The 27,783-nt window shown below is 35.6% G+C and overlaps 2 protein-coding genes across 5 annotated transcripts in view; one reads left to right on the top strand and one right to left on the bottom strand.

Moving 5' to 3' along the window:
* The window catches only part of FGF7 (fibroblast growth factor 7), a 52,399-nt gene extending 38,803 nt beyond the window's left edge, over positions 1-13,596 (bottom strand). Inside the window, exons 1-2 of the mRNA XM_072808464.1 lie at positions 13,303-13,596; positions 12,153-12,529 (exon numbers count right to left, since the gene is read on the bottom strand). Of these exons, the coding sequence (XP_072664565.1) occupies positions 12,153-12,438 (286 nt within the window). The 5' untranslated portion in view covers positions 12,439-12,529; positions 13,303-13,596. The remainder of the gene's footprint in view (positions 1-12,152; positions 12,530-13,302) is intronic.
* The window catches only part of FAM227B (family with sequence similarity 227 member B), a 189,094-nt gene that overhangs the window by 114,275 nt on the left and 47,036 nt on the right, over positions 1-27,783 (top strand). The window lies entirely within an intron of this gene.

Here is a 27,783-nt window from a genome sequence, read left to right as displayed (position 1 = left end):
AGAGTCTTTTCAAAGTTGACAGCACCTCCTTATGTCTAGTAAACATCCAATGTTATTTTGTAATGCATTATTTGTACAAGGAGTTGAGAACAATTTCTCAGAAACCAAGACACCTTGATAGGCTTATCTAAGTGGGAAAACACCTTGCTTCATTGCCTACTTCATGATTTAGAAGAAATAAAGCTATGCACAGCTACTTGACTACTGAGTACACTATTTACATAGCTGTATAGCAGGGGATGCAGCTCTAATGGTAGTAAAAGTTGGCTTATTTTAAGAATGTGGCAGATAACCTTCCTAATTTTATACTTAAAAGCCAAACTTATGCCTCAAAACTTTTGTTTCTCTCATTTTTTAAGAAACTGTTATGGGAAAAATATTCTCCTTAATGATAATGTAGCTTTTATAGTAAATATTTATGGACACCTGACTTAAACAGGTTATAATTATGATTAAAGATTGAAAAGACACTAAAAAGAAAAAGTATGTGGTTATCCAGAAAAACAGTATAACTTAAATTAGCAGAACTTAAATTATACCTCCAAAAATTGTTATCCTTTAAGGAAAACATTAGCCTTAAAAAATTACTCTTTAAAAGAAATAGTCATTTTTAGTAAACAGAGAAATCAAAGTCTGAAAACTGATAAAGGGCAAATGTTCTCATATTTTTAATAGAAAGAAAGGTTTGCTTTATTGAACTTAACATTGATACCTGGCAAGATATTAAGTCATTCTGTTTCCCAGCCTTTCAATACTGTTCTACTACAGGCATCTACAAAAGCATCTCTTCTGACGGTGGTATATTTGTCCTCTTTCTTTCATACTACTCATCCTTCAGGTCATTTTCTCCCAGAAAAGACTTCCATGCCCATTTCCTTAAGTTGAGTTAGACAACCCCCTAATTGCTCTGAACTTGCCCCTCTGACCTATAGTTCACCCTCCACTCGCAACTGAACTGTTAATTGCTTACTATTGTGGCCCTAGTCTGGGCTAGGAGAGGTATCAATTAATATTTGTTGAATTAATAAAAGAATTTAAAAAGTCATCAGTCTTTCAAAGTTTTGTATGATGTCTTCATTATTCATGCAAACAAGGGAGGAAACTGTCCACTGCCTACAGGTGATCTTCCCATGAGAGATGCCACAATATGAATGAGACCACTGGACTCTTATCAGAGGTACAGTTTGAGACACTATAAACACCAATATTATCCCAAGATCAGGCTACTGGACTAAAACAAACTGAGAGTATATTCACCAACTTTCTACTTTTTCCCAGCTCTCTCTTCCTATCCATACATATATGTCCTCTCCACCCTTTGACACCAGTCACTAAGTCCAGGATCAAACTTGTATGTGCTACTAATAAGTAGGCAAATTCCCTACCCAAAAATTATCAGCCCATCTCTTGTTTTTACTAGTATAGCTCATTTAATTCTTAAAGACTTCTTTCCGTATATCCTTTTAATGCAGATATTCCTTAAACCAATACCAACTGATTATCATTTTTTTCTGCATGTAGTTTTTGGTATGCAGGAATTAGTTGACAGATGAAAACAAGAATAGGTATTGAGAAAGGCATAACTTTTCCAGGATTGGTCTTCACCATGCTATGTCAATCATCCTTCTAGCAACACCAGTGCCACCTGTGCCTGCTTACATTATTGGCATCTACAATAAAACTTTTCCACCAGTCCCTTGAAATTACCTAGAAAAATGTTAAGTCAAATAGATTCTAGAGGCTAGTATTTTCTTTTAATGGTAGAGAACAAGAGAGAAAAGGGAAATGAGGTATACTTCTATTTCAGCAAAACTTTTAATTCTTGTCTGCATTAAATTTTTGTGATAATTTAGTAATCTATTTCTTATCCATAACTAATTTTAGATGTGTAAAAATTTAAGAGAGAAGTATATTGAATGACTGTCAATCCTTCTCCCTTCTTCCACCTCTTGTGTTGGACTCTGCTCCTTCTACCATTGGGAGACAAAAGGAATAGTAAGACATAATGCTTATCTTTCCAGTACTTACTTTTTTTTTTTTTTTTTTAGTGGCATTGCCAAATGCAAACAGAAAGAATCTGTGTTATGTATGGCTGGAAAAGGCAATTCTATTTAACATCTCCTATAAGTGACCTCTTAAAGGGCACAGAAATTAATTAAATTTGCAGTTCTCCCTTCAGGTTATATGCTAAATTTCAAATTTCTAAATCGTTTTTGACCAGTAAATAAAACTTGTTCTTTATTGATATAATTGAAATAACTTCAGGGACACCTGGGTGGCTCAGTGGTTGAGCGTCTGCCTTTAGCTCAGGTTGCAATCCCAGGGTCCTGGGATCAAGTCCCACATCAGGCTCCCCACACGGATCTTGCTTCTCCCTCTGCCTATGTCTCTGCCTCTCTCGGTGTCTCTCATGAATAAATAAATAAAATCTTAAAAACAAAACAGAAAGAACTTCAAACTTGTGCTCAAACTACTTTTTTTGAAAAGTAAAAGTTTATTGTTTTTAGGTACATACGTAAGAATTCTTCAATCATGTTCTAATCCTAAAAAATTTTTAGGTTAATGATAGGGAATGCTTTTGGTCAGTTTCTAGGTGGCCTAAATAATAGGTATTAAACTTCATTTCAAGTTAGGAGCATGCTAAAAAAAAAAAAAAAAAAAAAAGTTAGGAGCATGCTCCTATAAAGCTGCTCAAAGCTCAGAAAAGAGCTTTAAGCTAGGCTTAAATCTCATTGCAAATCTCTGGATTTCAGCCAAGCATGCATCTATACCCAAAATACTACCCTAATTGTCCAAAATTATATTCAGGCTCCTGACTTTGGCACAGATTCTTGGTTTAAGGTCATTCTTAAAATATTGCTTCAGGTCCATTCTACAGCCTTTTTATTTAGAACAAAAAACTGAGTGGAAGCTTGGCTTAGTTTTTCACTACACTGTAGAGAGATCTCTAGCTCTCAAACTGCGATTTTTTAGGAAAGATTTATGTATCTATTTTAGTGGGGGAAGAAAGACAGATGGAGAAGGGGAGAGAAAATCTCAAACAGACTCCCCGCTGAGCATGGAGCCTGACATGGGGCTCCATCTCATGACCCTGAGATCATGACCCTGCGATCATGACCTGAGCCATCAAACAGACTGAGCCACCCCAGCTGCCCCTCTCAAATTGTAATTTAATGAAATTTAAATGTTTTACCTGAATCAGAGAGGAGAGTTGGGGGGGGAAGGGGGCGGCCGGAGCAGTGTACTCTGTTGTCAAGTTCAAGAAACCATATATAATTTCCACCTGGAGTTTTGCAGTTTGTATTCGTATAAATTAGGCTCAGAGATTTTCTACTGTGAAAACTTGCTCACTTTTATTTAACCTAATATTTCCCAATCAATTAGCCACAGAAACTGTGCTACAGGAAGCACCATTAATATCTCGAGGGACACCAGTGTTCTAAGAAACAAAGTTTGAAATTGCTGCCTTAAGAAAAATCTGCATGCTATGACCCAGCAATTGCATTGCTGGGGATTTACCCCAAAGATACAGATACAATGAAATGCCAGGACACCTGCACCCCAATGTTTATAGCAGCAATGTCCACAATAGCCAAACTGTGGAAGGAGCCTCGGTGTCCATTGAAAGATGAATGGATAAAGAAGGTGTGGTTTATGTATACAATGGAATGTTACTCAGCCATTAGAAACGACGAATACCCACCATTTGCTTCGACATGGAGGGACCTGGAGGGTATTATGCTGAGTGAAATAAGTCAATCGGAAACGGACAAACATTATATGGTCTCATTCATTTGGGGAATATAAAAATTAGTGAAAGGGAATAAAGGGAAAGGAGAGAAAATGAGTGAAAATATCAGTGAGGGAGACAGAACATGAGAGACACCTAACTCTGGGAAATGAACAAGGGGTAGTGGAAGGGGAAGTGGGTGGGGGGTTGGGGTGACTGGGTGATGGGCACTGAGGGGGGCACTTGGTGGGATGAGCACTGGGTGTTATGCTAAATGTTGGCAAATTGAACTCCAATAAAAAAAAAATTAAAAAAAAAAGAAAAATCTGCATGCTGAGTTGATTCTGAATTGGTTCCCAAAGCATTTTCTCAGCACTATCTACAATTACATCTAAAGTTCAAATAGGCAGATAAATGGAAAATATTACATGATAATTGTAACATGATAAGTATGGTATTTAAGGATATCGAAGTATATCTCATTTGCCTTGTCTTATATTAATCATAAAAAATAAACTCAGCTTTCAAATAGTCCTGATAAATAAAGATTATTTCAATTTTAGGCACAAATTTAACTAACAGATGCACACCTCCTATTTGCGTATCTTCTGCAATAATCTATTATTATTTCAACCCCTCTGTACACTAGTTTATTTTTTTGATCTCAGAAATTCTCCCACTGTCATCAATCTATTGCATTCCATTACCCTTATTCCTTAAGTGCATCAAAAAAGTTAATAGAGCCCTATTTTATGAGGATCCTTTGTGTTTAAATCCACTTTAAACCTAAAATGCAAAATCTGGGGTGCCTGACTGGCTCAGTTGGAGGAGAGTGCAATTCTTGATCTCAGGGTTGTGAGTTTGAGCCCCAAATTGTGTGTATAGAATACGTAAAAGTAAAATTTTTTTAAAAAAATAAAACGCAAAATCCATTTATTTTTATACAAAGTCCTTTTTTCCTTTCCTCTCTTGCCTATTTCTTCTCCTGTTTACAAAGATGTTGCCATCCTATTTATTCTCAGAAGGACACTTGCTAATGACTCTAGCAAGTACTCCTGCTCACTCCAGTAGAAGTGATTAGAGTCTTTGGCAGGGAAGTTGACTGGCACAGTCAGAGAACCTCTAGAGCCAGTTCTTCCCCAATATACAGCAAACCTTTTCCCTCTGAGAATGATATTAGCTGCCTAAAAGGCAAATTTTACCTGGACATGGATAATAGATAATTCTTTTCTCTGCTTCCCCACCCTAATCCCTTTGATTTTATATATTACTACACAAACCCTTTTGGGCAACTAAGGTAAATAGGTATATTTCCTTTGTTTGCAAATTAGGTGTGGCTTCTTTTTCTAAATCAGTTGCAGATATAATCTCAAATGTAGACGTGAATCTTGGTCAAGAAACAGTAAAGTGTTCAAGGACTCTTTAATGTGGCTTTCTGAACCATGTGAAATGTAGAGAATTTTCATTTTCCAACCTATTTCGTGTATAGAAAGACACACGAAATGAGCCTGGAGTACATTATGCTAAATGAAATAAGCCAGACACAGATGGACAAATACTACATGATGCCACTTACAGGAGGAATCTAAAATAGTCAAGCTCGTAGAAGCAGAGAGTAGAATGATGGTTGCCAGGGGCTGTGGGAGAGGGAGAAACAGGGAACTAAGTTTCAACTATGCAAGATGACCATCTCCTAGAGATATACTGTGCAGCGTAGTGCCGATAGCTTATAACTGTTGTATGGTATATTTAAATATTTGCTAAAAGGATGGATCTTATGTTAAGTGTTCTTATCACAAAATAATAATATGAATTAAAAGGCAGAAGGAACTTTGGGAACTGATAGGTATGTTTATGGTATAGATTGTGGTGATAGTTTCACAAATGTAGAAATTGATCAATTTGTATACATCAAATAAGTACAGATTTCTGTATGTCAACATACCTCAATAAAATGTTGTTTTTTTTTTTTTTTAAGAAAGATTGGATATGGTTCAGAAAAGGCAGGAATTCATATGGAAGCCCATTTCATTTAATGAGTTATTTTTTTTCTCCATATTAGATATGCACAATTCCTGCCTTTTCTTCTGTGTGCCATATGTGAAATTAAAATGTAGAAAAACATTGCATTCCAGTAGTGATGTAAAAGAAGTTACTGTGCTACCAAAAGTTTTGGATACAGAGGAAGAAAGCTAGGATCTTTAGAAAAGAAGGAAAGCTTTGCTTTAATCCCAAACTTACAAAGAAAACAAACTCCTAGCTTCATGTCCTTTCCACTAATCTGGAGAGACCCTCAAGGCTTGTGGTTTCTTTCCCCCATGGGTTTTCTAGACTTGAAGTCATTTCTTTAAACCACTACCTTCAACTCTGTGGGGTAGCCATAGGAAGTAAGACCCTAATTTGGGGGCATCTGGGTTCATAGTCATAAGTGGCTCATTTAAGTGCCAAGTAAACTGGCATTGATGTCTATACTCCAGGTCCCCTGCTGTAGCACCACTTGAGAGTGTCAGAAGAGATTCAGACCTGCCTGTCATTGTGAGACTGTGGCAACAGGACCCATTCTTCCCTGCAATTAACTCATTTGCCAAGGAAGCCTTCTTACATAGTAGCTACAGAGTTGTCATCTCAAACATTTCCAGGCCAGTTCTCCAAATGTTGGAGCCACTGAGATTTGTCAAAGAGGTCAACTGGACCCAGAGGAACATCCTCAATGCATGATTCAGAGAGTCATTACTGAAAAGCCCATTTTGAAATCCTCCAGGGTAGAAGTTAACTGTGGAGTCATCTAAGAGCTTCAGAACATTCCTGGGACCTGAGGGGATCCAGGCTGAATTAGAACCCGTGGTCCCATTAAATGGGGGGGTTTTAACCTTACCTGCGCAGTAAACTCACTAGAAAGCTTTAACAAACATTGAGGCCTGAATCTTCCCCACCTTCTCAGGATTCTGATTTAATTGAACTATGGTCTCCCAATAATTTAATGTGATCCTCTAATATGATCCAGTGGTTCTTAGCTTTGGCAACATGTCAGAATTATCTGGGGAGCTTAAGTTCCTGATGCCCAGGCTACCCACCACCACCACCAACCCCCCCGCCCCCCGCCCACATCAATTTATTTAGAGTCTTCATGGGTGGGACCTGCCATCAGCATTTTTTTTTAAATTCCCTAGCTGATTATAATATTTAGCCAAGGCTGAGAAATAGGAAAACCTGGAAAAGGGAACCTCTCCATATATCTGAAAACTGGCTTCTTGCATTCCCTCCAATCCACTTGGAAAGTGAATGCTCTAAATGCTCCAAATGCTCTAAAACTGTAGGCTAAAAAATTGTTAATACAGCTAAGTCAAAAGGGAAAATACATGTTCAGATGCCCTGGGTTGGCAAAGAAATGAAAGTGATGGTCAGTTCAAATGAGGATTTACAAAACAAATAAGAGATGCTCCTGTGACAGTAAATTACCTGCACTTTGTAAGTGCCAGATGCTTTTATTAGCCAAAAAAAAAAAAAAAAAAAAAAAAAAAAAATAGAGAGAGAGAGAGAGGAAAACTATACAATAAAAAATAATCTTAATTATTAGAATTCCCAAAGAATAGCTAATATTTCCAAATCTGCTCCCCAGCAATTTATCCATCTTCCATAATGTAAAGCCTTGACAACTGACTTAAGGGAATGTAGGTCACCAGTTCTACAAGACTACATTTTGTCAGTAATTCTAGGATTTTGATTCAATTCCATAGATATGTTTCTCATTGTCCATTTTTTTTAAGGTGGAGTTGCCCTGGTTTTCTTATTTTTGTGTTGATAATGTGAATTATTGTTCTTTTAGATAACTTGATAACAACTGTTTAGAGCATAAGCAAGTTCACCATCTCTATATTTAGAGGTAGTATGTATATTTGCTAGCTACTAGCAGAGATTATGGCTGAGTAGGACCTTATCCAAAGAAATGTTGACAATTGGGTTGCTGAAGATTTCGTGGCCAAAGTCAAATCCCACAACACTGTGTTTATTTGCTTTTTGCCAGTTGTTAGGCCATATCCCGTCACAGTCTAACAACCCAAAAGAGAATATTGCTAAATCACTGGCTAGTTTTCAGAATGGCTAACCCTTTTCTTGCTATGGAACTGGCAATGCTTAATTCTAATAAGTGAAGCATGCCTCACTCTTGAATCAGTAGCTTATCACAATCAAGGATTTCTTCTTAAAAGGCTGATATTGACTATTTTTGGGAAGAGCAAAACTTTTTAGTAATTGGATACCAAAAGCAAGAAAGTCATCTTGAGGGACTGAGTTCTTTGTTCCACATCTGTCTCTCAGGGCAGTTGTCAGTTGCCCAGTGCACTGCTGCCATCTCTCACTTGGCACTTCAATTCCCAGCTTACACAGCAGTGTTATTTCTGCCAGGTGTGGAGTGATCGACTCTGTCTGTTGATGGAATGCCTGGTTCAAAATTTATCTAAATTCACCCTCTCGCCTTGCCCCAAGGGGAGAGCTCAGATGACAATAGTGGAAGTTTTGACCATCCATTACCAATCCCCTTAAGAGCTATTGATGCTCTCCTTCTGCAGAGAACATGAATCTTTATTTCATTTTAGAAGGGCACGTTATGCTTTTATTACCCTCATTATTAGTTCAAGTTAGATTTCAGTTCTGTCACTTGCAAACCTATTGTGAGGCTAAATGTGGAACGACCTGAGAGACCGGGCTTTCTTGCCTTCTGGCTATAGAATAGTATGCAATCTGAGGACCAGTTCTCCAGTAATAGCTTCTCTCCCCTCAGCATCAGAAATGTGGCCCAGCATCTCCTGGTCTCTCACAACTTCCTACATTTACGTGGTTGGGTCTTACTGATATGTCTATTAATACAAGTCTAATTTTTGTTGGGTCCCCTGGTATGCTTTTTCTGCAATTTACTCATTCTGATCTAAACTTAAAATATTTCACAAGATAACACTATATTTCAGACTGAAGTGAGATCCTCACAACCCAGGATAGCTTAAATAATTTTTTTAATTCCCTAAAGATATGAGACCTGAGCTATCATATCCACCTCTCCCCTTCTCTTCCTCTAAGCCTTCCATCTACCTACTCCAGCCCAATCTTCTGGAAACAGAATTATATACCCAGATTTTTTACCTCTTCTACTCAACTCCAGTCCATTATCTATCTATTTTTATGAAGGAGTTATCCTTCTGCTAGTAAATAGTCCTTCAAAACCTATTAATTTCATCAGGTAACTTTCCCCTTCATTGAAAGCAAAGCCATAAGAATGGAGTTGGGACCTTCTCATCGTAATGCAGAGGACAACTGTGTTTCACACAAGTTGGCATCTCACGTTTCATGCAAAATTTTATCATCTAAGACATTTTTAAGTCTATACCATTTTAAAAGACCTTGAAAAAAAAAGTGTTCAACAACAACTTAACAAATTTAAGGGACTGGAATACTGAAAATGAAATGCAGAGTTTGCTTCTGATCTGTCACACTTTCTGAATTCTGTGGCATTTCGCTCTAGTAGACTATCTAACTACCTATTACTCTCATTTTAAATAGGAAGGAAATGTCTTTTGTTCATTTGTTCATTCATTCAATTAATGATTGAGGAATGTAAATAGTCTTCATAGTTATAATTTCAAGTTTTTTTGTTCTTCTTTGCCTTCTTAAACAAATTTTTTTGAGCACTTTCTTTGTACCTGGATATAGTAGCTTCAACTTCACATGTGTCAACTTGCACATTTTATGTATGGGGAATTCACACTTAAAATTAGTAAGGCTGCCCCTGGAATAATAGGAAATGGCTACCAGAATTCTCTTCTAAAAACTCTTCTCCACTTATTTTTTTCTCCACTTTATTTTTCGATGAAGTATTTCCTTTTATATCTTAGGATTTCCCAATAGACAACAGCTTCTTTTTAACTATGGCAAAGCTTGATTGGCTCCTTCTTCAATAGGATAGCAACACAACCTGACAATAGTTTTAGGGTTAGGGTTAAGGTTAGGGTTATATACATACAGCCTATAAAAAGCTTATAGAAGTGAAGACTATTTATATAATATATATCCTGTCCTTAAATACATTAGTATTGTGACATTCTAATTAGTGATATAGAATGAGTTTCTTTCTCTCTCTCTTTCATTTTTACTGTAGAATTAGAGTAGAAGAGAAATGGTGTACCAAATTGGCTTTATGGTTACTCAAGGTTAATGCTAAATTGCATTTCAAACTATCAAATTAGTTAGGCATTTTGTGTATGTTTACAAACACTTGAGCTTTGTGGTTTCAAGAAATTTTAACACAAAATAAAACACATATGTGAATGTATCCCAATTATAGGTACTTTTCATCCCAAATAATTATGTATACTATTCATTTTCATGGATTTTACATCAAATTTTTTACTTTTTTCAATATTTGACTAAAGCATTCAAAAGAAACTAGTTGGCATATAACAGAGTTCTACAGTGTTTAGGTTTTGGTAAGCATAGTGTACAATTTCAAATTAGTTCTGACAGCTCATCTTATCACTGAGATAATAGTCACCTATATCATTCAAAGTATGTGATAATTATACAATGAGTACTTAAATTTGTTCACATTTATATGATATATTCTATGGCTTAGAATAGACTGTATGATCTAGAAGGTGTATTGGAGATCATCTGTACATATCCCACATCTTAGAGATGGAAAAACAGAGAATTGGAAAGAATTAAAAACCATTACAAAAATATTCACAGACAAGGATTAGACCTATGTGTCATAACTTCCACTTGGGGTCTGTCTCCTCTACCAGGTTCCATTATCCATGAAAAATTTTAATGACTTTTAAATAAATTGATTTTAGTCCAAATTCTGTTGCTCACATACAAGAAATTATCCACAGAACCTTCCTCCAAATAGTTATTTCTTTACCTAAATGTTAGTATAATCAGAACAATATTCTAAGACTAACATGATAATTTTATTAATAACAGTAATAATTAAACTACAAGTGTTAATAATCCATTAAAATGGCCTTAGCATTCTGTATCAATTATAGTTAAAAGGAAGTTCCTCTCATTTTCATATTGGAAACATAATTCCCCAAATTTCCATTTATTGGTTTATTAATTAAGAAGCCTCAAAACCATTCAGTAAACAAGCAACAAAAGTGTCAAGTACTCACTGCAAGCCTAAAGCAAAATGTACTGCAAGTGCTTAAGCAAATGTTTACACCATCATCCCATGCATTCTTTTTAAATTGATTTTAACATACATAACATTATAAGATGATATAATAATAACATTGTTCAAGTGCTAGTAATACAAACAAAATTTATTTTCATTCAAGGCTTTTAAATTCTTACTATATATGTTGAGTATTTTACCCCCTTAAATCTAAAACTGCTGAAATTGTGTATTAATCATAACTGCTAAATGATAAGTCCAACCGTGATATTTTAACACGAAAAAAATAACTGAGTTTTGGAGAAAACGTAGGGTACACTAACAGAAAATCATGGACATCTCTTCCAACTCACTTTTTATTTCCTCCTTCACATTTACATTTCTCTTAAGGTAACATAGAATTATGGCACAGAAGATCTAAAGAAAATGTTAGGAGGAATCTTTTTTTTTTTTTTTTTTTGCTTAGGTAAATAAACAATCTAATACAAACTCATTATGATGTGAAGAGATGAGGATACTACAGATTCCCTTCTATTTTATAACTGTACACAATTGTACAAGTCACTGAATACATTTTTGAGCACAGATGAAGTATTTCACACCACCACAGAAATATTTTCAAAGAAAAATTACTTTTTAAAATAACTTTTCTGTTCCTCAAACTAATAAGTAGTTTTGGGTGAGCATTTATTTGCTGAATACTCTTTTAGAGTTCCTAATGAATTTTGCTAGAAGATAGTGAGTCACATTTCAATGTGAATAAGATCATTTACATTTTGTCTAGTTTATAAGCATTTTGAGCTTAGGACATGGGGATTTTATTTTCAAATTGGCTTGGGTTATCAGTTCCAACTATAATATTAATAGATTTGACCAGTTCCAGGAGATGTTTTTGGAAACATAATTCAATGATCCAAATTTAGAGAAATTAAAAGATGATAATTTTTTTCCTTTTTTTTTTTTTTAATTTTTATTTATTTATGATAGGCACACAGTGAGAGAGAGAGAGAGGCAGAGACACAGGCAGAGGGAGAAGCAGGCTCCATGCACCGGGAGCCCGACGTGGGATTCGATCCCGGGTCTCCAGGACCGCGCCCTGGGCCAAAGGCAGGCGCCAAACCGCTGCGCCACCCAGGGATCCCGATAATTTTTTTCCAAAAGAAAAAAAAAGTGGGGGAAACTAAGAAAGCCTATGATGATTTTTTCACAGATTAAGGTCCATAAGCAGTGCTGTAAATAAAAGACATTACTTACTGTAACTGTTCTTCATCTCTTGGGTCCCTTTGACTTTGCCTCGTTTATCAATCCTCAGATACCACTGTGTTCGACAGAAGAGTCTTCTCACTCTTATATCCCCTCCTTCCATGTAATCATAACTTCTTGTATGTCGCTCAGGGCTGGAACAGTTCACATTTGTAGCCATTTGCTCTGGAGTCATGTCATTGCAAGCTAAAGATATAGTGCCCACTAGACAGATAATGTGAAAGCATGATCTGTAGAGCAAAGTTGGCAGGATCCATGTCAGTATCCATTTGCGCATTATAGTGTAGTGCTCCGGGTGTTCATGAATAACATAATGAAAATTAAATCTTGAGTTGATTGTTGCTCCTGGGTCATTGACCTCTTCCTATCTGTGAATTGTAGATTGATTTAAGAAAGAATAGTTGTTTTTTTTCCAAATTGTTATCCTTATCCTTTTAGTTCCTGATAACAATACAAGATTCCTCCTTAAATAACTCTGTTGGTATTTCCTTATAAAAACAGGTTGTAATAAGCTCAGTTGCTGCGACACTGTTTACTACTTGACTTCTGTTTGCAATGAGAGATTAAGAATAGGGAAGGGAGGGGGAGGGAAGATGAGAAATTGTATGTATAAATTTCACTGGGTAAATACTATTATAACATCCAGTGTAGTTTGTACTGTGAAGGCACATTTAAAACAGCTTTCACAGAGGATGTCAATGTCTTTATCTCTCCATATGTAGATTTATAAAAGTTATGCATTATTAGAGACAAATAAGAATATGATTGTACCATTTATTCTGATTGCTATTTGGTAAGAAACATCCTGCAGTTAGAGCTATTGATTTAAATTAAGTCCTAAAATCACTATTAACAAAATATAAATACTTTCCCTAGATTTGTTTATTGTATGCTTTTATGTTTGTGGTTGATCAATTATTTTCTCCTAACTACCCACATTTCTCAAGTTAAATGCCAGTATTGTCTGGAGAACTTCAACCTTATCTTTATGTAAGTTCTACAACATAATTACTATAGATAATTACATGGCTCAAAAGTCTGGTAACTTTACTTTTCCCCTCAGCACTAAAACCAGAGAAAGAGGTAAACTACTAGAAAACCATGCAGCATTATTTTTAAAGACAAATTAACAGTAACTTACTTGTTCTGTTGATAACAGCTGGATACACAAGAATTCCATGTCTGTTGTCTGCCTTGTGCAACTTGAGCCTCTCTACTGTAGCTACAAACTATTTCTCAGCTGAGAAATTCTCCAGCAGAATCATAATTGTTTCCATAAATCAACAGGCAAGAGGATTTTCTCTCTGTGTGAGCGCGTGTATGCTTGTGTGTGTGTGTGTGTGGAGCCTTTTTATTCAGGGCTTTTCGATAAATACCTTTGCTGACCTCATTGGAAGCAATTAAAACTTAACCAGTGAGCTGTTAGTTGAATACAACAGCGAGAATAAAGGAGGCTTATATAGTATTCATTCAATGGTCATGAGAGGGAGCTATGAACATGGTTTATGCTTGAATCTACCAGTGGGTACCTACTTTGTAGAAACGGATCTCTGATTCTGAAGCAGTTAAAAGGGGAAAGGGAATTTTTTTACACCATCTTTACGACATAGCTGTTGTATAGAATTTAAAAAATATTCCTTTGAACATATATAAAAGGATTTTTGCTAGTTAGAAAATCTTTTCCATTGCTTTATGATGTATGCATTTCTAGTATACTTCTTTGCACTCAGAATTTTAGAATAAAACTAGGACGTGTCAATTAAATCACATCTTGGTGTTCTGTGGCTGAGTTAAGTTCATATCTTTTAATAGAGAGATATTTTGCCATTGTATATGAGTGTAATTTTTATGTTTTATATTCCTAGACTGAAGTGGGAAGACCTAGTTTCTTATTTGAGCTGAGCCACTGATTACCAGTATGACCTTGGGCAAGTCACTTGGCATTTCTGAGTCTCAGCTACTACATTTGTAAAATTAGTACATTAGTCTAAATGATTGTATGGTGCCTTATAATTTTAAAATTCTGTGACTTGACTTATACTAACTACTAATATAAGGAAGAGGATGCATACTTTTAAAAATTATAATCCTTAAAAATTAAAAATAAAATGGTTTTACACTGGTTATCAGTATTTGACTCTTGCCTCAATAAGAACATTAGCACAATAAATAAATGTTTATCTAAGGATGAAATTATAAGAGCTACAGTTAATGTAAATAAGAGAAAGCTATTTTACTTTCCAACATGAGTTATTCCCTCCTTTACTTCCTATTCTGACATATATGTGTGTGTGTGTTCCAGTGTTTTATTAGATATTTGTTGCAAAACAGTTGCATTGTTAATTAATCTAAATAAATGTTTAGGAATGTATATTGAATACCCCACAACGCACACACACACACACACACACACACACACACACACACACAGCAACACTTGAAATGCACTACTTTACCACCAGGTGGTGCATGTAGACCAAATAGGAAAAGGAAATTAAGTCCTTTCAATCAGATTATAGTATATGTGATTTCTATGCTTTTGGGGAACAGAATCAAGAGCATGGAATAGGTCAAATGTACCCAGTTATTCTTTAGGTACCAGATATTGAAATTTACAAGTTTACTAGAGCAGAGGAGGGTGAGTCTTTCTCTAATTGCATCTGTTGAATAGGTCACTGTAAAAATTCTATCATGTATTTCTCCAAAAGGAGGAAGAGGAGAAGGAAAGAAAAGTATGATGCTACTGTTTTCTGAATCATAGCCCCATAGACAATAATAAGGAGCAGTGTCAAAATTCCTATAACTTGGATATTCTTTCTAAAGAAGTGAAAATTATTAACAGTCAGTTCATGTGTAAAGATATTTAAGAGCTACCGAATCCATCTGTTCCTACCCTGACCCTACAGATTTTAAACTAAGATAGCAATAGATTAAAAGTCAAAATTTGCCAATTAAATGCTCAAGACTTAAATAAAAGAAATGGATAGTTTGTTGATAAAGACATATTAGTGCCTCCTTAAAATCTGTTCTATAGGGCTAACTGTAAAATTGGAAACAAAGCATAAAATTGCGATTTATTCACTTTAATTTCATCAGATGCCATTATACTCTGTGATTTGAGAATATAATCTCTGTAATATTAATGAGTGGCTTAATCTCAACAAGGGAAATTATATTTATATCTTTTGATTATCAGTTTCCTTAATGGAAAATAATTAATTCAAGATAGGCCCACAACCTGTTTCCCTAGCACCACAGCTGTGATAAGACCTCACTTATGCCCTTATTATAGTTATACTTCAAGAGGCATTCTCCAAAAACCAAGAGTAATTTTAGGTATCTCTAGATAGGTAGCACTCTGGGTTGGTTTTTTTTTTTATTTTATTTTAATTCACTAATTAACATATATATATAACCATTAATGTCCAGGTGCCCCTTTGGATCACTATATTTGTGTCCTTCAGGTAAATAACTAGTAGTGCAATTGCTAGGTAACAGGGTAGCTCTATTTTTAACTTCTTGAGGAACCTCTATACTGTTTTCCAGAGTGGCTTCACCAGCTGACATTCCCAACAGCAGTATAAGAGGGTTCCCTTTTCCTCACATCCTCACCAACATTTGTTGTTTCCTGACTGGTTAATTTTAGCCATTCTGACTGGTAGGAGGTGGTAGCTCATTGCAGTTTTGGCTTGTATTTATCTGATGCCAATTGATGTTGAGCATTTTTTTCATGTGTCTGTTGGCCATTTGTATGTCTTCTTTAGAGAAATGTCTATTCATATCTTCTGCCCATTTCGTGACTGGATTGTTTGTTTCTTGGGTGTTGAGTTTGATAAGCTTTTTATAGATCTTGGATACTAACCCTTTATCTGATATGTCATTTGCAAATATCTTCTCCCATTTTGTAGGTTGTCTTTTAGTTTTGTTGATTGGTTCCTTTGTGGTGCAGAAGCTTTTTATCTTGATGAAGTCCCAACAGTTCATTTTTGCTTTTGCTTTTGGTGATGTGTCTAGCAAGAAGTTGCTGAAGCCAAGGTCAAAGAGGTTGCTGCCTGTATTATCTCGGATTTTGATGGTTTCCTGTCTCACATTTAGGTCTTTCATCCATTTTGAATTTATTTTCATGTGTGATATAAGAAAGTGGCCCATTTCCATTCTTTTACATGTGTCTGTCCAATTTTCCCAAGACCATTGTTGAAGAGACTTTCTTTTTTCCATTGTATATTCTTTCCTGCTTTGTTGAAGGTCAGTTGACCACAGAGTTGAGGGTCCATTTCTGAGTTCTCTATTATGTTCCATCACTCTGGGTTTTTTTAAAAGTTCTTAGTGTTAATAACATTGATAAGCATTTATTGTTCTAATTTTAATGTACATATGTAATAGGCTAAGCACAGAAATACTTTGAAGAAGTATCTCTTTTGTCATTTTTGGATTGTTTTAACCTCATTTTTCATTGGAAAACCTTCAGCTCTTGAGGTTTGAATTTGTAAAACAAAGTTTTAAATCTGTAAAACAGGGCAGCCTGGGTGGCTCAGCGGTTTAGCACTGCCTTCAGCCCAGGTCCTGATCCTGGAGACCCAGGATCAAGTCCCATGTTGGGCTCCCTGTGTGGAGCCTGCTTCTCCCTCTGCCTGTGTCTCTGCCTCTCTCTCTCTCTGTGCGTGTCTCTCATGAATAAATAAATGAAATCTTTAAAAAAATTCTGTAGAACAAAGGATTCTTGTGTCTATTCCTAAACATTGGCTTTTTTTTTTTTTAATGTTCTTAGAAAGTTAAGATTAGCATCTGGGATTCTTTTTTTTTTTTTAATTTTATTTATTTATTCATGAGAGACACACAGAGAGAGGCAGAGACATAGGCGGAGGAGAAGCAGGCTCCATGCAGGACACCCGATGTGGGACTCAATCCCGGGACTCCGGGATCATGCCCTGAGCCAAAGAAAGGCAGATGTTCAACCGCTGAGCCACGCAGGCTTCCCAAGCATCTGAGATTCTTCAAAAAGAAATTATGCCTAATACTTGCCTAGTTTGATTTGAGAATAGAATATGTAAAAAGAACACATTGAATCTATTTCAGTGAGTATCTTAAAAACATAAGCGATCCTTAAAGTAATGATTAACCACCATCTAGTTTTGCTTGAACAACCTCCACCATATCCCTATTTCATAAATAGGTAAATTATTTTTAAAAAAACCTTTTGTTTAGTGAATTTTGCATTTCAATAATTAGTTTTAAACCTATGCCACATTCGTATGTATAATAAAATCAATAGAAGGGAACATCATTAAATATTTTCATTACTTTACATTTATACATTGTATCCTATTCCCTGTCCTTTTAGCTCCGATTATTTACCAAAAATATAGATAATCATTGTTATTAGTTTCTTGTGTATCTTTCCAGAGTTTTCTATGTGTATATAGGCAAACTGAATACATATATGTGGAGATATATATATATACACACACATACATATATATATAAAACTTTTCCTCTTTTTGTACAAAAGGCGCCATACTATACACAATGTGCTGCATGTTGCATTTTTTACTTAATAAAAATAGAAAGTCTTCCCATTAGTATTTAGAAAATTTCCTCAATTTGTTTTACAACTGTATGGTACTCCATTGAAAGAGAATATATCATATAAAGAAAAGTTATATGCTATTAGGAGTGTCTACAACAGGTGGCAGTAGGGAAACTTTCCCTGTATAATGCCAGGAGAGCTGCAATCTGAAAGATGAGGGAGTTAAGCAGGTGAAGAGGTACCTCTAAATGTACAAAGATCCTGTATTGAAAGAGAACATTTTTTTTTTCCAAGAACGAAACACCACTGTGGTTTTATTAGAGGGAATGAGAAAGACTGCAATGCATGAAAATGCTGGAGAGGCAGGCAGGGTCCTATTGGCTATGTTAGGGAGTAACATCCTAAAAGCAGTAGGAAACCATTAGAGTATGTTAAGCAAAAGGGTGACATGATCAGAATCACACTCCCTGTCTCTGTTCTGGCCCAAACTAATTTAATTCCTATTAGCAGAATAAGTTTATATAATATTAAATTATGTTCACTTATCCTGTTTTTTTCTGTTCTTCATATTTTCAAAAAGATAGCCAAATTTTGTAATTGGAAAGGAAAGATGAAGGAGAAAAAATATCATATACACTTCCTGACTTGGATAAACCCTCAATCCACTTCACAGGTTGTACCATGAAAGGAAGGGAAACGTCAAAGTACCTTTCAGAAGCAGCCTGGGGAAGATAAAATCCATAGACTAGGGAGCATAGAAATGGCTATTTGGGGAGCCAGGTGCCTACATTTCTGGAAACACCATAGGACAGCAGAAGCAGCAAAGCTCCAGAAAGTAAGGACTACCTCACGTATCTGAACAGATAGGACCATAAGTACCTCTCATAAAAGATTTCCAATGTTTCGAAAAGAAATCTGAAAGCTGCAGGAAGCCCTGCCTGTGTGAGCAGAGTCAGGGAATACCCAGAAGTAACAAGAGAAGACAAATGATTCAAAAACCAGAGGACCTTGCCCTGTTCCTGAATCCTATCCCATCTTGAGGCAGAAGGGGGGAACCCAAGGACAATGTAGGCTAAGTATTTTTTTTACCAATCTGGGAGGTAACATTCTCAAAGTTGAAGTAAGGTTGATTTATAAACATACATTTTTATATATTATTTCTTGCATATTTGGGATTATGATCCAAGATCTGTTTCTACTGCATTCCCACAGCTATCATCACACTATGGATTTATCTTTATCTTTTCTCCTATCAGGCCCTTTCCATATTTTTTTTTCCATTCCATAAATTTAACCCCAACTTTGGATCATGCTGTACAACCAATATTGTTTACTTCCTTGATCTACTACTCACTAAACAAATATTTATCAAATAGCTACATGGTGCCAGATGTTGTCCTAGGGTTTTAGAGATACAATGGTGAATGTTCTGGAAGTGATCTCTGACCTTAAAGAGTATGCATTCCAGTAAGGAAACAAACATAAACATGTAAATCTGTGGTGTATGTTGGGGGTGGATATTAAGATGCAAATAAGATATTCAAGGAGATAGGGTAAACAGGGAGAGGGACCCACCTTAAATAGAAAAGGCCTGTCCAGGGAGGTAAATTGTAAGCTTCCTTGAACTTCTAAGAACTGAAAGAAGGCCAATGTAAATGAAATACACTAGCAATGGGAAGAATAGTGAGAAAGAAATGAAACTGAAAAAGTAGGCAGAGGCCAGACCATAAAGGATTTTGAAGGCCATGGTAATAGGAATTTGGGCTTATTCTAAGTGTAATAGGAAGGTGGAGTATAGATATGTCTGCTCCAAACCTGATGGACCTGGTCAAAGACAATGGTTTAAACTCAGGAGTAAAAATCTCAAAGGTAATTGAGCAAGCCTGGGGTCCCTGTAAATCCTCAGTTATGTAAACTTTGTGTTTACTCTTGGCATAATTCCCTAACATTTTAAGACTAATTGTATATAAGGTACAAAGTCTGAGTCATATGTTCAAAATTGTGGTGTGCCTATGACTCAACTATGTAAATACCTCAGTTTACAAATATAACTTGACATTTTGTGTCTGCCTATAAAAATTTGTTTATTTGATTTAATATTTATAAAAAGTTCTCTGAAATGCTAATCTAGGTTAGAGTTCTTCAAAATATATAATTACTTTTCTGAATTGCTATGCAACTTTAGACCTAGAGTAAGATCTCTAGAGTTATTAGTTGTTTTTTTTTCAATTTGGAAATTTCTATATAATGAAGTTACATTATACATTTCACTCTTAATTGGCTTGACCCCACTTAAATTAATGCTTAACTTTAGCAAAGAATCCATCTCCTTGATTCAATGTTATATATATTAGTGCTTAGTTTTGAAGCCTGGTGCCAACTCTAACAGTTGAAAGGCATTATAATGGACAGGGAATATCATGAAAAACAACAAAGACCCTGTGCAATTAGGGTTATTACATTCTTTGCTTTATGTTGTTATTCTTGGTTTCATATTCATTGTCTACATAGCAAGGCAGCAAAATAAGGAAATAAGCAAACTAACAAAATTTTTAAAAATTTTTTCATAATTGTCAATGTGTTAATAACAAAATTGGTTTATTTTTTAATTCATTAGCTTTAAAACCAGGACTTTTAGCAGCAAATGAACCTTTTTTAAGATTTATTTATTTATTTTACAGAGAGAAAGAGAGCAAGCACACGCAGACATATGGGGTAGGGGCACGGGGAGAGGCAGAGGGAGGATAGAGAAACTCAAGCAGATTCTGAGCTAAGCATGGAGCTTCATATGGAGTTCAATCTTATGTCTGTGAGATCACAACCTGAGCAGAAACCAAGAGTTGGCCACCCAACTGACTTTACCACCCTGGCACCCTAACAGCAGACAAAAGTTTTCAAAAGTAGCAGAAGGAGATAGAATAAAGATAATTATTTTTTTCAAGATTGATTTATTTATTTATTTATTTATTTATTTATTTATTTATTTATTTATTCATGACAGACACACACACACACACAGAGAGAGAGAGAGAGAGGCAGAGACACAGGCAGAGGGAGAAGCAGGCTCCATGCAGGGAGCCCGATGTGGGACTCGATCCCGGGTCTCCAGGATCACATGCCAGGCGGAAGGCGGCTCTAAACTGCTGGGCCACCTGGGCTACCCTAAAGATAATTATTATAGCAAAGAAGAAGACTGTCATGGAGTCCAACATTTTTAGTATAAAAATACACCCATGAAAAGCCAGGTATCCATTAAATTACAGATTCTTGTAAACCTGGTAACTAAATAATTCATGCAAAAGGTAAAGGGGGTTGATACTTCTCCTTAGGCTTCTCTTCAAGCTAAATATTCATACTATCTTTAAATATTATTCAAATTTTTCCTCTCAATGGTATTTAATATTACTTAGTCATAGTTCTCCTTCTTCATCGAATCAGTTCCCAAAGTTATCAATTCTATCACCACAACTTCTTCCACAACTGTTTCTTCCTATCAGTTATCACATTCCTAACCTAAGGCAAGTGTTTTTTCTCATGCCAACTCTATTCCTAACTCACCTTCTTGCATTCTCCTTTCTGAGCTCCAGTCCATTTTATGTGTTGCTATCAGGCTAATCTTTCTAAAGCACAGTAGTAATCATGTTATATTTCTGCTCTAAAGTCCTCATAACACCTTCATTTTTCCTGAATAAAATTCTTCTTTTTTTTTCCTCCTATAAAAACTTCTGTTCCCAACATCCTTTGTGATCCTCAACATTTCTTAAACACCACCCTCTTACTAGATTTGGGGTGAAGGAAATACACTTGCTCCCCACTTCTCCTCTTGATAGGGTAAGGGACCAACAGAAGAACTCCTCCTCACAAATCCTCTCTCTCTACCTTTTCTCCCCACTCTCTCTCTCTCTTCCTTCTTCTTATATCTTCAGTCTGCATGAAGGATCCAAGAATCATGTAATCAGATATTTCTTTTGAAATTTTACATATTGAATTTTCAATGAGGCAATAAAATCCTTGATCATATTTATTCTGTTAACTCAGCTAAGTACTTCAAATCATCACTTACAATGTATTTACATAATATGCAAATATAATAGAGATATACTGTTCAGTAAGATAAGCAAAGTCCCTGACTTCATGGAACTTAAATTATGGAGGAGAGGACAGATAATAAACACATAAGAAGAATTCTGATGACATTACAGGAGGAAATAAATAGGTTACTATGGTAGCAAATAACACAAAAGAAAAAGGAAGAAAGAGGTTGTTCAGAAAGGCCTTCTGTGCCCAGATTCCAACAACCTCTTTCTTCCTTTTTCTTTTGTGTTATTTGCTACCAAAGTAACCTATTTATTTCCTCCTGTAATGTAAGTAACATACATTTAAACTGAGATCTGAAAGTTAAGAAGAAATCAGAAGTGGCAGTCAAGGGGTGCCTGAGTGGCTTAGTGAGTTAAGCATTTGCCTTCGGCTTAGGTCATGCTCCCAGTGTCCTGGATTAGGCCCCATGTGGGGCCTCTACTTTGAAGGGAGCCTGCTTCTCTATTTCCCTCTGCCACTCCCCCTGCTTGTGCTCTCTCACTCTTTCTCAAATAAATAAATAAATAAATAAATACATAACTAAAAATTTTTTTTAAATTGGCAGCCCTTCTAGGCAAAGGTAACAGGGTAAACAAAGGTTCTGAGGAGCTTGGTATGTTCTAGAAATTAAAAGATGACAGTATAACTGGAGCATAGTGACCAACAGGAAAGTTAGGTAATATGAAACCAATTTATGTAGCGTCTTGATACCAACAACAGGAATTTTGGATTTGATTCTAGGTATAATGAGTTATGATCAGTGAGTCACATGATCATTCTAAAACCATGAAGAATGGTCAAGAGTGACAAAAGCTGAAATAAGACCAGTTAGGAGACTATGGCTATAATCCAGATTGGAGGGGATGATGACCTAGATTAGGATCGTGGAGGGGGGAGAGTGAAAGGAGTGGGTAGATAAATGTTGGAGACAACTTGATGATAGATTGAATCTGAGAGATTAGGAGTCAAGGTTCAATTCCAGATATCTGACATTTGCCACAAGATAAATAGTGGTGCCATTTTGCATAGCTAAGGAAGCCTAGGAGAGCAGTGGATGGGAAAATCAAGCAGTTGGAAAGTCGAGCTAAGAGAAATTCTAAAAGCCAAACTCTAGTCTGTCTGGATCAGAGGGATCTGGACCTCTTACTCTCTTGAAATGAGAACCAGTAAGCATATTGCAAATAAATTACCACAAAAAGTGTGGAAGTAGAAACAGAATCTCTTTTTTAAGGAGTTCTGGTGCAAAAGGGAAGCTTTTCTCATGGCAGTATTATGTATTTTGATGAAAATATTAAAGGCCATCCTCCCTCATTTTTCTAGTTAAGAATGTCTCTGACACTCAAAATATCATAAGCCCCGTGAAGTGATCAAAACTCAAGCTATGTTATTATAAAAGCCTAAAACAGTTTTAATCCTTGATTTCAGTCAGAAGCGGGTTTTAAATTTGTCAAAATATAGGGGAAGTTAGAGTGTTCAGTCAATTCTTGTGACACCGAGAAAGGAGTTTCTTAATAACAGTGTAAGCATTTTAAAAACAAATCAATACTTAGTACCTCTCTGATTATTTCACCTAAAAGAAAGTTGCTTCTCTATTCTATATTTCCTTCTGTAGAATAAATATGCTAGTAGAAGAATGTTGGAATAGGGTGGTTCAGATCAGCAGTTGTTTTTACACAACAAAAAGAATATGGTAAAAACTAAAATTTTGCCTAATGTGAAGAAAAATAGGCTAATTTGGTGGGGGGGGGAGAGGAAAGCTACATCATTCATTTAATAGTGCCAAAAGAATAATAAAATAAGACTGATTTCTTTCTAATAGAATTCCGTGGGTCCACATGATTATAGCTTTGATTTCCTATTCTAAGTAGCTTGGAACTGAGAAACATCATATCATGAATTTAGAAAGGTGCTGAATTAGTGAAAATCCACATAATAGCATATTTTAAAAGCAATAATGTTTATTAATCCACATAATAGCATGTTTAAAAGCAAGTACTATATTTGTAATAAATTAAACCATTACCTGGCTTAATTGTATCCATAAGACAAATATGGAAATAGCTTATCAGCTTCTGCAAATATGGATATGAAAGTACTAAAAAATATTTGAAAATTGCTTTCTCTCTTAAATATTTTTTTAAATTTCCCATGGTAACTGATTTTTTTAAAAGATTTTATTTATTTATTTATTCATGAGAGACACACACACACACAGAGAGAGCGAGAGGCAGAGACACAGGCAGAGGGAGAAGCAGGCTCCATGCAGGGAGTCTGATGTGGGACTCGATCCCAGGTCTCCAGGAACACGCCCTGAGCTGAAGGCAGACGCTTAACCGCTGAGCCACTCAGATGTCCCGGTAACTGACTTATCTTCTTAATTTGCACTATTTTGGAAATTTCTGCAAACCAAAAAGACAAATTTCAACCCAAACACAACTTGAATGGTAGTAAGTTTTGAATTAAAGGACTTCAAATTAATGACATTTTACTATATTTTAAAGTATGCTAAGTTGCCTGGGTGGCTCAGTGGTAGATTGTGTGACTCTTGGTCTTGAGTTTGTGGATATGAGCCCCACGTTGGGTGTAGAGATTATTTGGAAATAAAATCTTTAAAAAATAATAAAGTATTCTAAATAGGTTGTTTTATTAGGTTAACATTCATTGTTTTATTTTTCAATAAATAAAATTAAAAGAGGTTAATTTTAGTTCTTAATACAAATAAAGGGCTAATTAAAGACTAAATCATAAATAGTAATGAAATTATTTATGATACACTCCTCCCTTCCTTTGCCTTCTTCATGCCTTCTATTTCATTTTATTTCATTCAGGATGTTGGCATATTATGGTAATAAGGATACTTTATTGAACCAAAGCATTCAAAAGCATTATTGTTCTTTTTACCCTTTGAAAAGGAAGAGAGGGATAAAAAATATGAAATTTCTGGATTATTTCACTATACCCAGAACATTTCATATTTTAAGTGTAAAGGGGGATTTTTTTTTTCTTTCCACAGTGGTCCTCATCTCATTGGTACCTAATTTATTCCCTTCAGACTGACAGACCATCTTGTCCAGTTTTTTACTTTTTCAGTTTATAGGTAAAATTAAATTATACTATTTCCTTGGTGATACCACATATTTACAGAGATTTTGAATTTTTTGTACTGTTTTGAACTCTGAAACTGTTTCTTATCCTATTCATCCTCCTTTCCTTTCTCTCTGCGTTTTTATCCTCCACATTTTTTATTTTCTTTCCCCGTCTCTTTCTCTCTCTTGCTCTTTCTCTTTCTCGCTCACATATGTACATACACACTTTTCCTATCATACTTATGTTTCAAGTTTCTGGAAACCTCCTTAGGTCATTCTTATATTAATTTTCTAGTTGTTTATCTTTTTTTTTCAGTAAAGTCCTGAAAAACACATCTGGTTTCTATTCTAATCATACTCCTCTAAGAATAACTTCATATTATAGAAGACAAACAATTCTCAAATAATGACCCATAATGATGCAACCTCTTGTAATTTCCACTTCGATCCAATAATTTTAAAAAGAGCTATTCATCGAATCTTGCTTGACAGGCTTTTTTTTTTTTTTTAAGGTAAAGTTTGTGGAAGTAGGGTTTGTATGGACAATCATTTAAAGTTTCCATTATATTTGGAAACATAGCTCTTCAAATGAGAAATCTTGGAAACTAAACATAGAAAATTATTCACTCTTCTCATTAGCAATTCATTTCTGAGAGTCCATAGCTAAATGACACGTACAAAGCATCATGGGAATGAGGAGATAGCAGAGCCTTTGTACCAGTTATCAGGATTACACCCCATGTTCTCTGCTCTCCTGGCCTGTGCTCCTAAGTTCAGTGCTTGCCTAGCACTTCACAATTTCACTTACCCCTCCAGCGATCCTAAGACATTGGTGTTGGTTGTCCATTTTACAGCTGAGGACACAGGTTCAAAGTCACATTGTTAGAAAGGAATCATTGCAGGTCTGTGTTATTTATCCCCTTGTCACTCAAAAGACAGGTCCACAGACTAGTAGCATCACTAATACCTGTTAGGTCGGTTAGGCCTCAAGCCCAATAAGGTAAAAAACTGCATTTTAGAAAGATTCTTTTATGCCCTTTGATGTTTGAGGAGTATTGCTGTATTTACCATTCTGTTCTTTCCCATGCACTTTCCACTGTAATATAGTGGTACCAATTATTTTAGAAGTAAAATTGGCTCTTAGATCACACTGTAGCAGCACTCAATCTTTCTCCCTGAGGAAGTGTCATTTAAAAGGACAGATTTTACCAAGGTACTAACTAATTTAGACCTTCCATAAATTCTATTAGTGTCCTGTGGTCCTGCACATGAAACCTTTGGTGGTGTTCCTTTTCTTGGTATGATTGATTTGATTAAATTTGGATTCAGTTAGTCCCAGCAGTCAGGGTAGGAGCTTAGTGGTCGCCAGACCAAAGGATTTGGCATTACGAGCCTTCTAAGAGACAATTCTTATTCTAATCATTCATTTTAGCTATTAATTTCTCACTCACTTAGAAAGAGTTTGTTTTAATTAAAAACAGAACCAAATTTTGCAAATTTGATCTTGGAATATGGACTTATTTTAAGGCATATTATTAGTGGTGAATATTGAGAACTCACCCATTGAAGAGGTTTGAGAGCCTATAATTTATTTTTTAAAATAATGGAATAAAATGCTAGTTTCTTTGTTCAGTACAGAAGTCTAACTTATAGTAAATGTTATGATGGAAAGATTTTGGAGAAAGGGTGGGGAACTGACACTGCGTCACTAAGACTTCTACTAGCATTTTTCCCATTAGAGCACAATGGCTCCAAACAAAGAGGAAATGATATGGGTGAACCACAGCACCCTCCATTTAGCATTTGCACTAAGAGGAAACAGAATGAGCCCTTGGAAAAGTTTTCTCCCCCCTACACTTGATTCCTCCACCTACATTTTGTAAAACCATGTGTATCTCATATAAATTGTACATAACCCTGACCTTGCCAGAATGAATTCTTTACCACTTTGAGTTCGTTATTTCAAGCTTTTGAATTTTTTCATTAACAATATTCCCCCTTATTCCTCTATGGTAACAGGTAACTAATGCATTCCTTGGCTCCTCTTTTCCCCATTTTTCACAGCAGTATGGTTGGTTCATTATTATTTCTATTACAAAGGCCTATACTCAGCTAACAAAAACTTTGAAGCCATTGGCAACATTTTAAAATGATCTGATGACAATAAATAAAAGAGACATAGTTGCTTTCATCTTTGATAGGCTATCATGTTACCTTTCTCTTTTACCAACAATCCACAGGGAAATGAAATTTATGATAATTTGAAATAATTGGGCTCATTAGCAACTTTATGACTTAAAGGGTAAAACCACATCAGTCATATTGTTTGTTAAGCAACTATAGTATTTAAATGAACTCATAATTACCCACAATTATTTCAATCATCCTCAAAGATTTGAGTTCAATGCATTATTTCCTGACAGACACTTAGTAAAAAATCTGTTTACATTAGGATAACCATTCCATCTTAATCTCCTTTGCTCTTTTTCTTTTCCTTATTCTCAGGACACTCCCCAAGGTAACCCCTTGCTGCAGCGAGGGTGGTTTTCTCAAGGTCCTGCCTAAATGCCTTGTTACCCAACCTCACCCCTGTGTACACTCCACTGGCCTGCGTTCTTTGTCCATGCTGTGTAAATCCAATCAGTTTTAAAGGGAGCCTTCTCTGCCATCTTCACACAAACAGTCTCTATCTCATCCTTAAAAGTTTTATTTTTGATACAACCTCTTTGCTTCTTTATCTCATATTAACTTTGTAATAGTTGAATTTTTCACAAATATTACCTACATATGTTTTATCAGCCTATTTGATTGTAATTGACTACTGCAGCCAGGAATTGTATCCTTTGCTTCTCTATAACCTTGCAGTGTCTTTCACATAGACTACAAGAAATATTTCTTGAAGGAATGCATGAATAAATGGAAAATAGCAAAT

Source organism: Canis lupus, chromosome 32 (assembly GCF_048164855.1).
Source record: "Canis lupus baileyi chromosome 32, mCanLup2.hap1, whole genome shotgun sequence".
Lineage (NCBI taxonomy): Eukaryota > Metazoa > Chordata > Mammalia > Carnivora > Canidae > Canis > Canis lupus.
The sequence above is the reverse complement of the archived record's forward strand: the minus strand, read 5'-3'. Positions and strand labels throughout refer to the sequence as shown.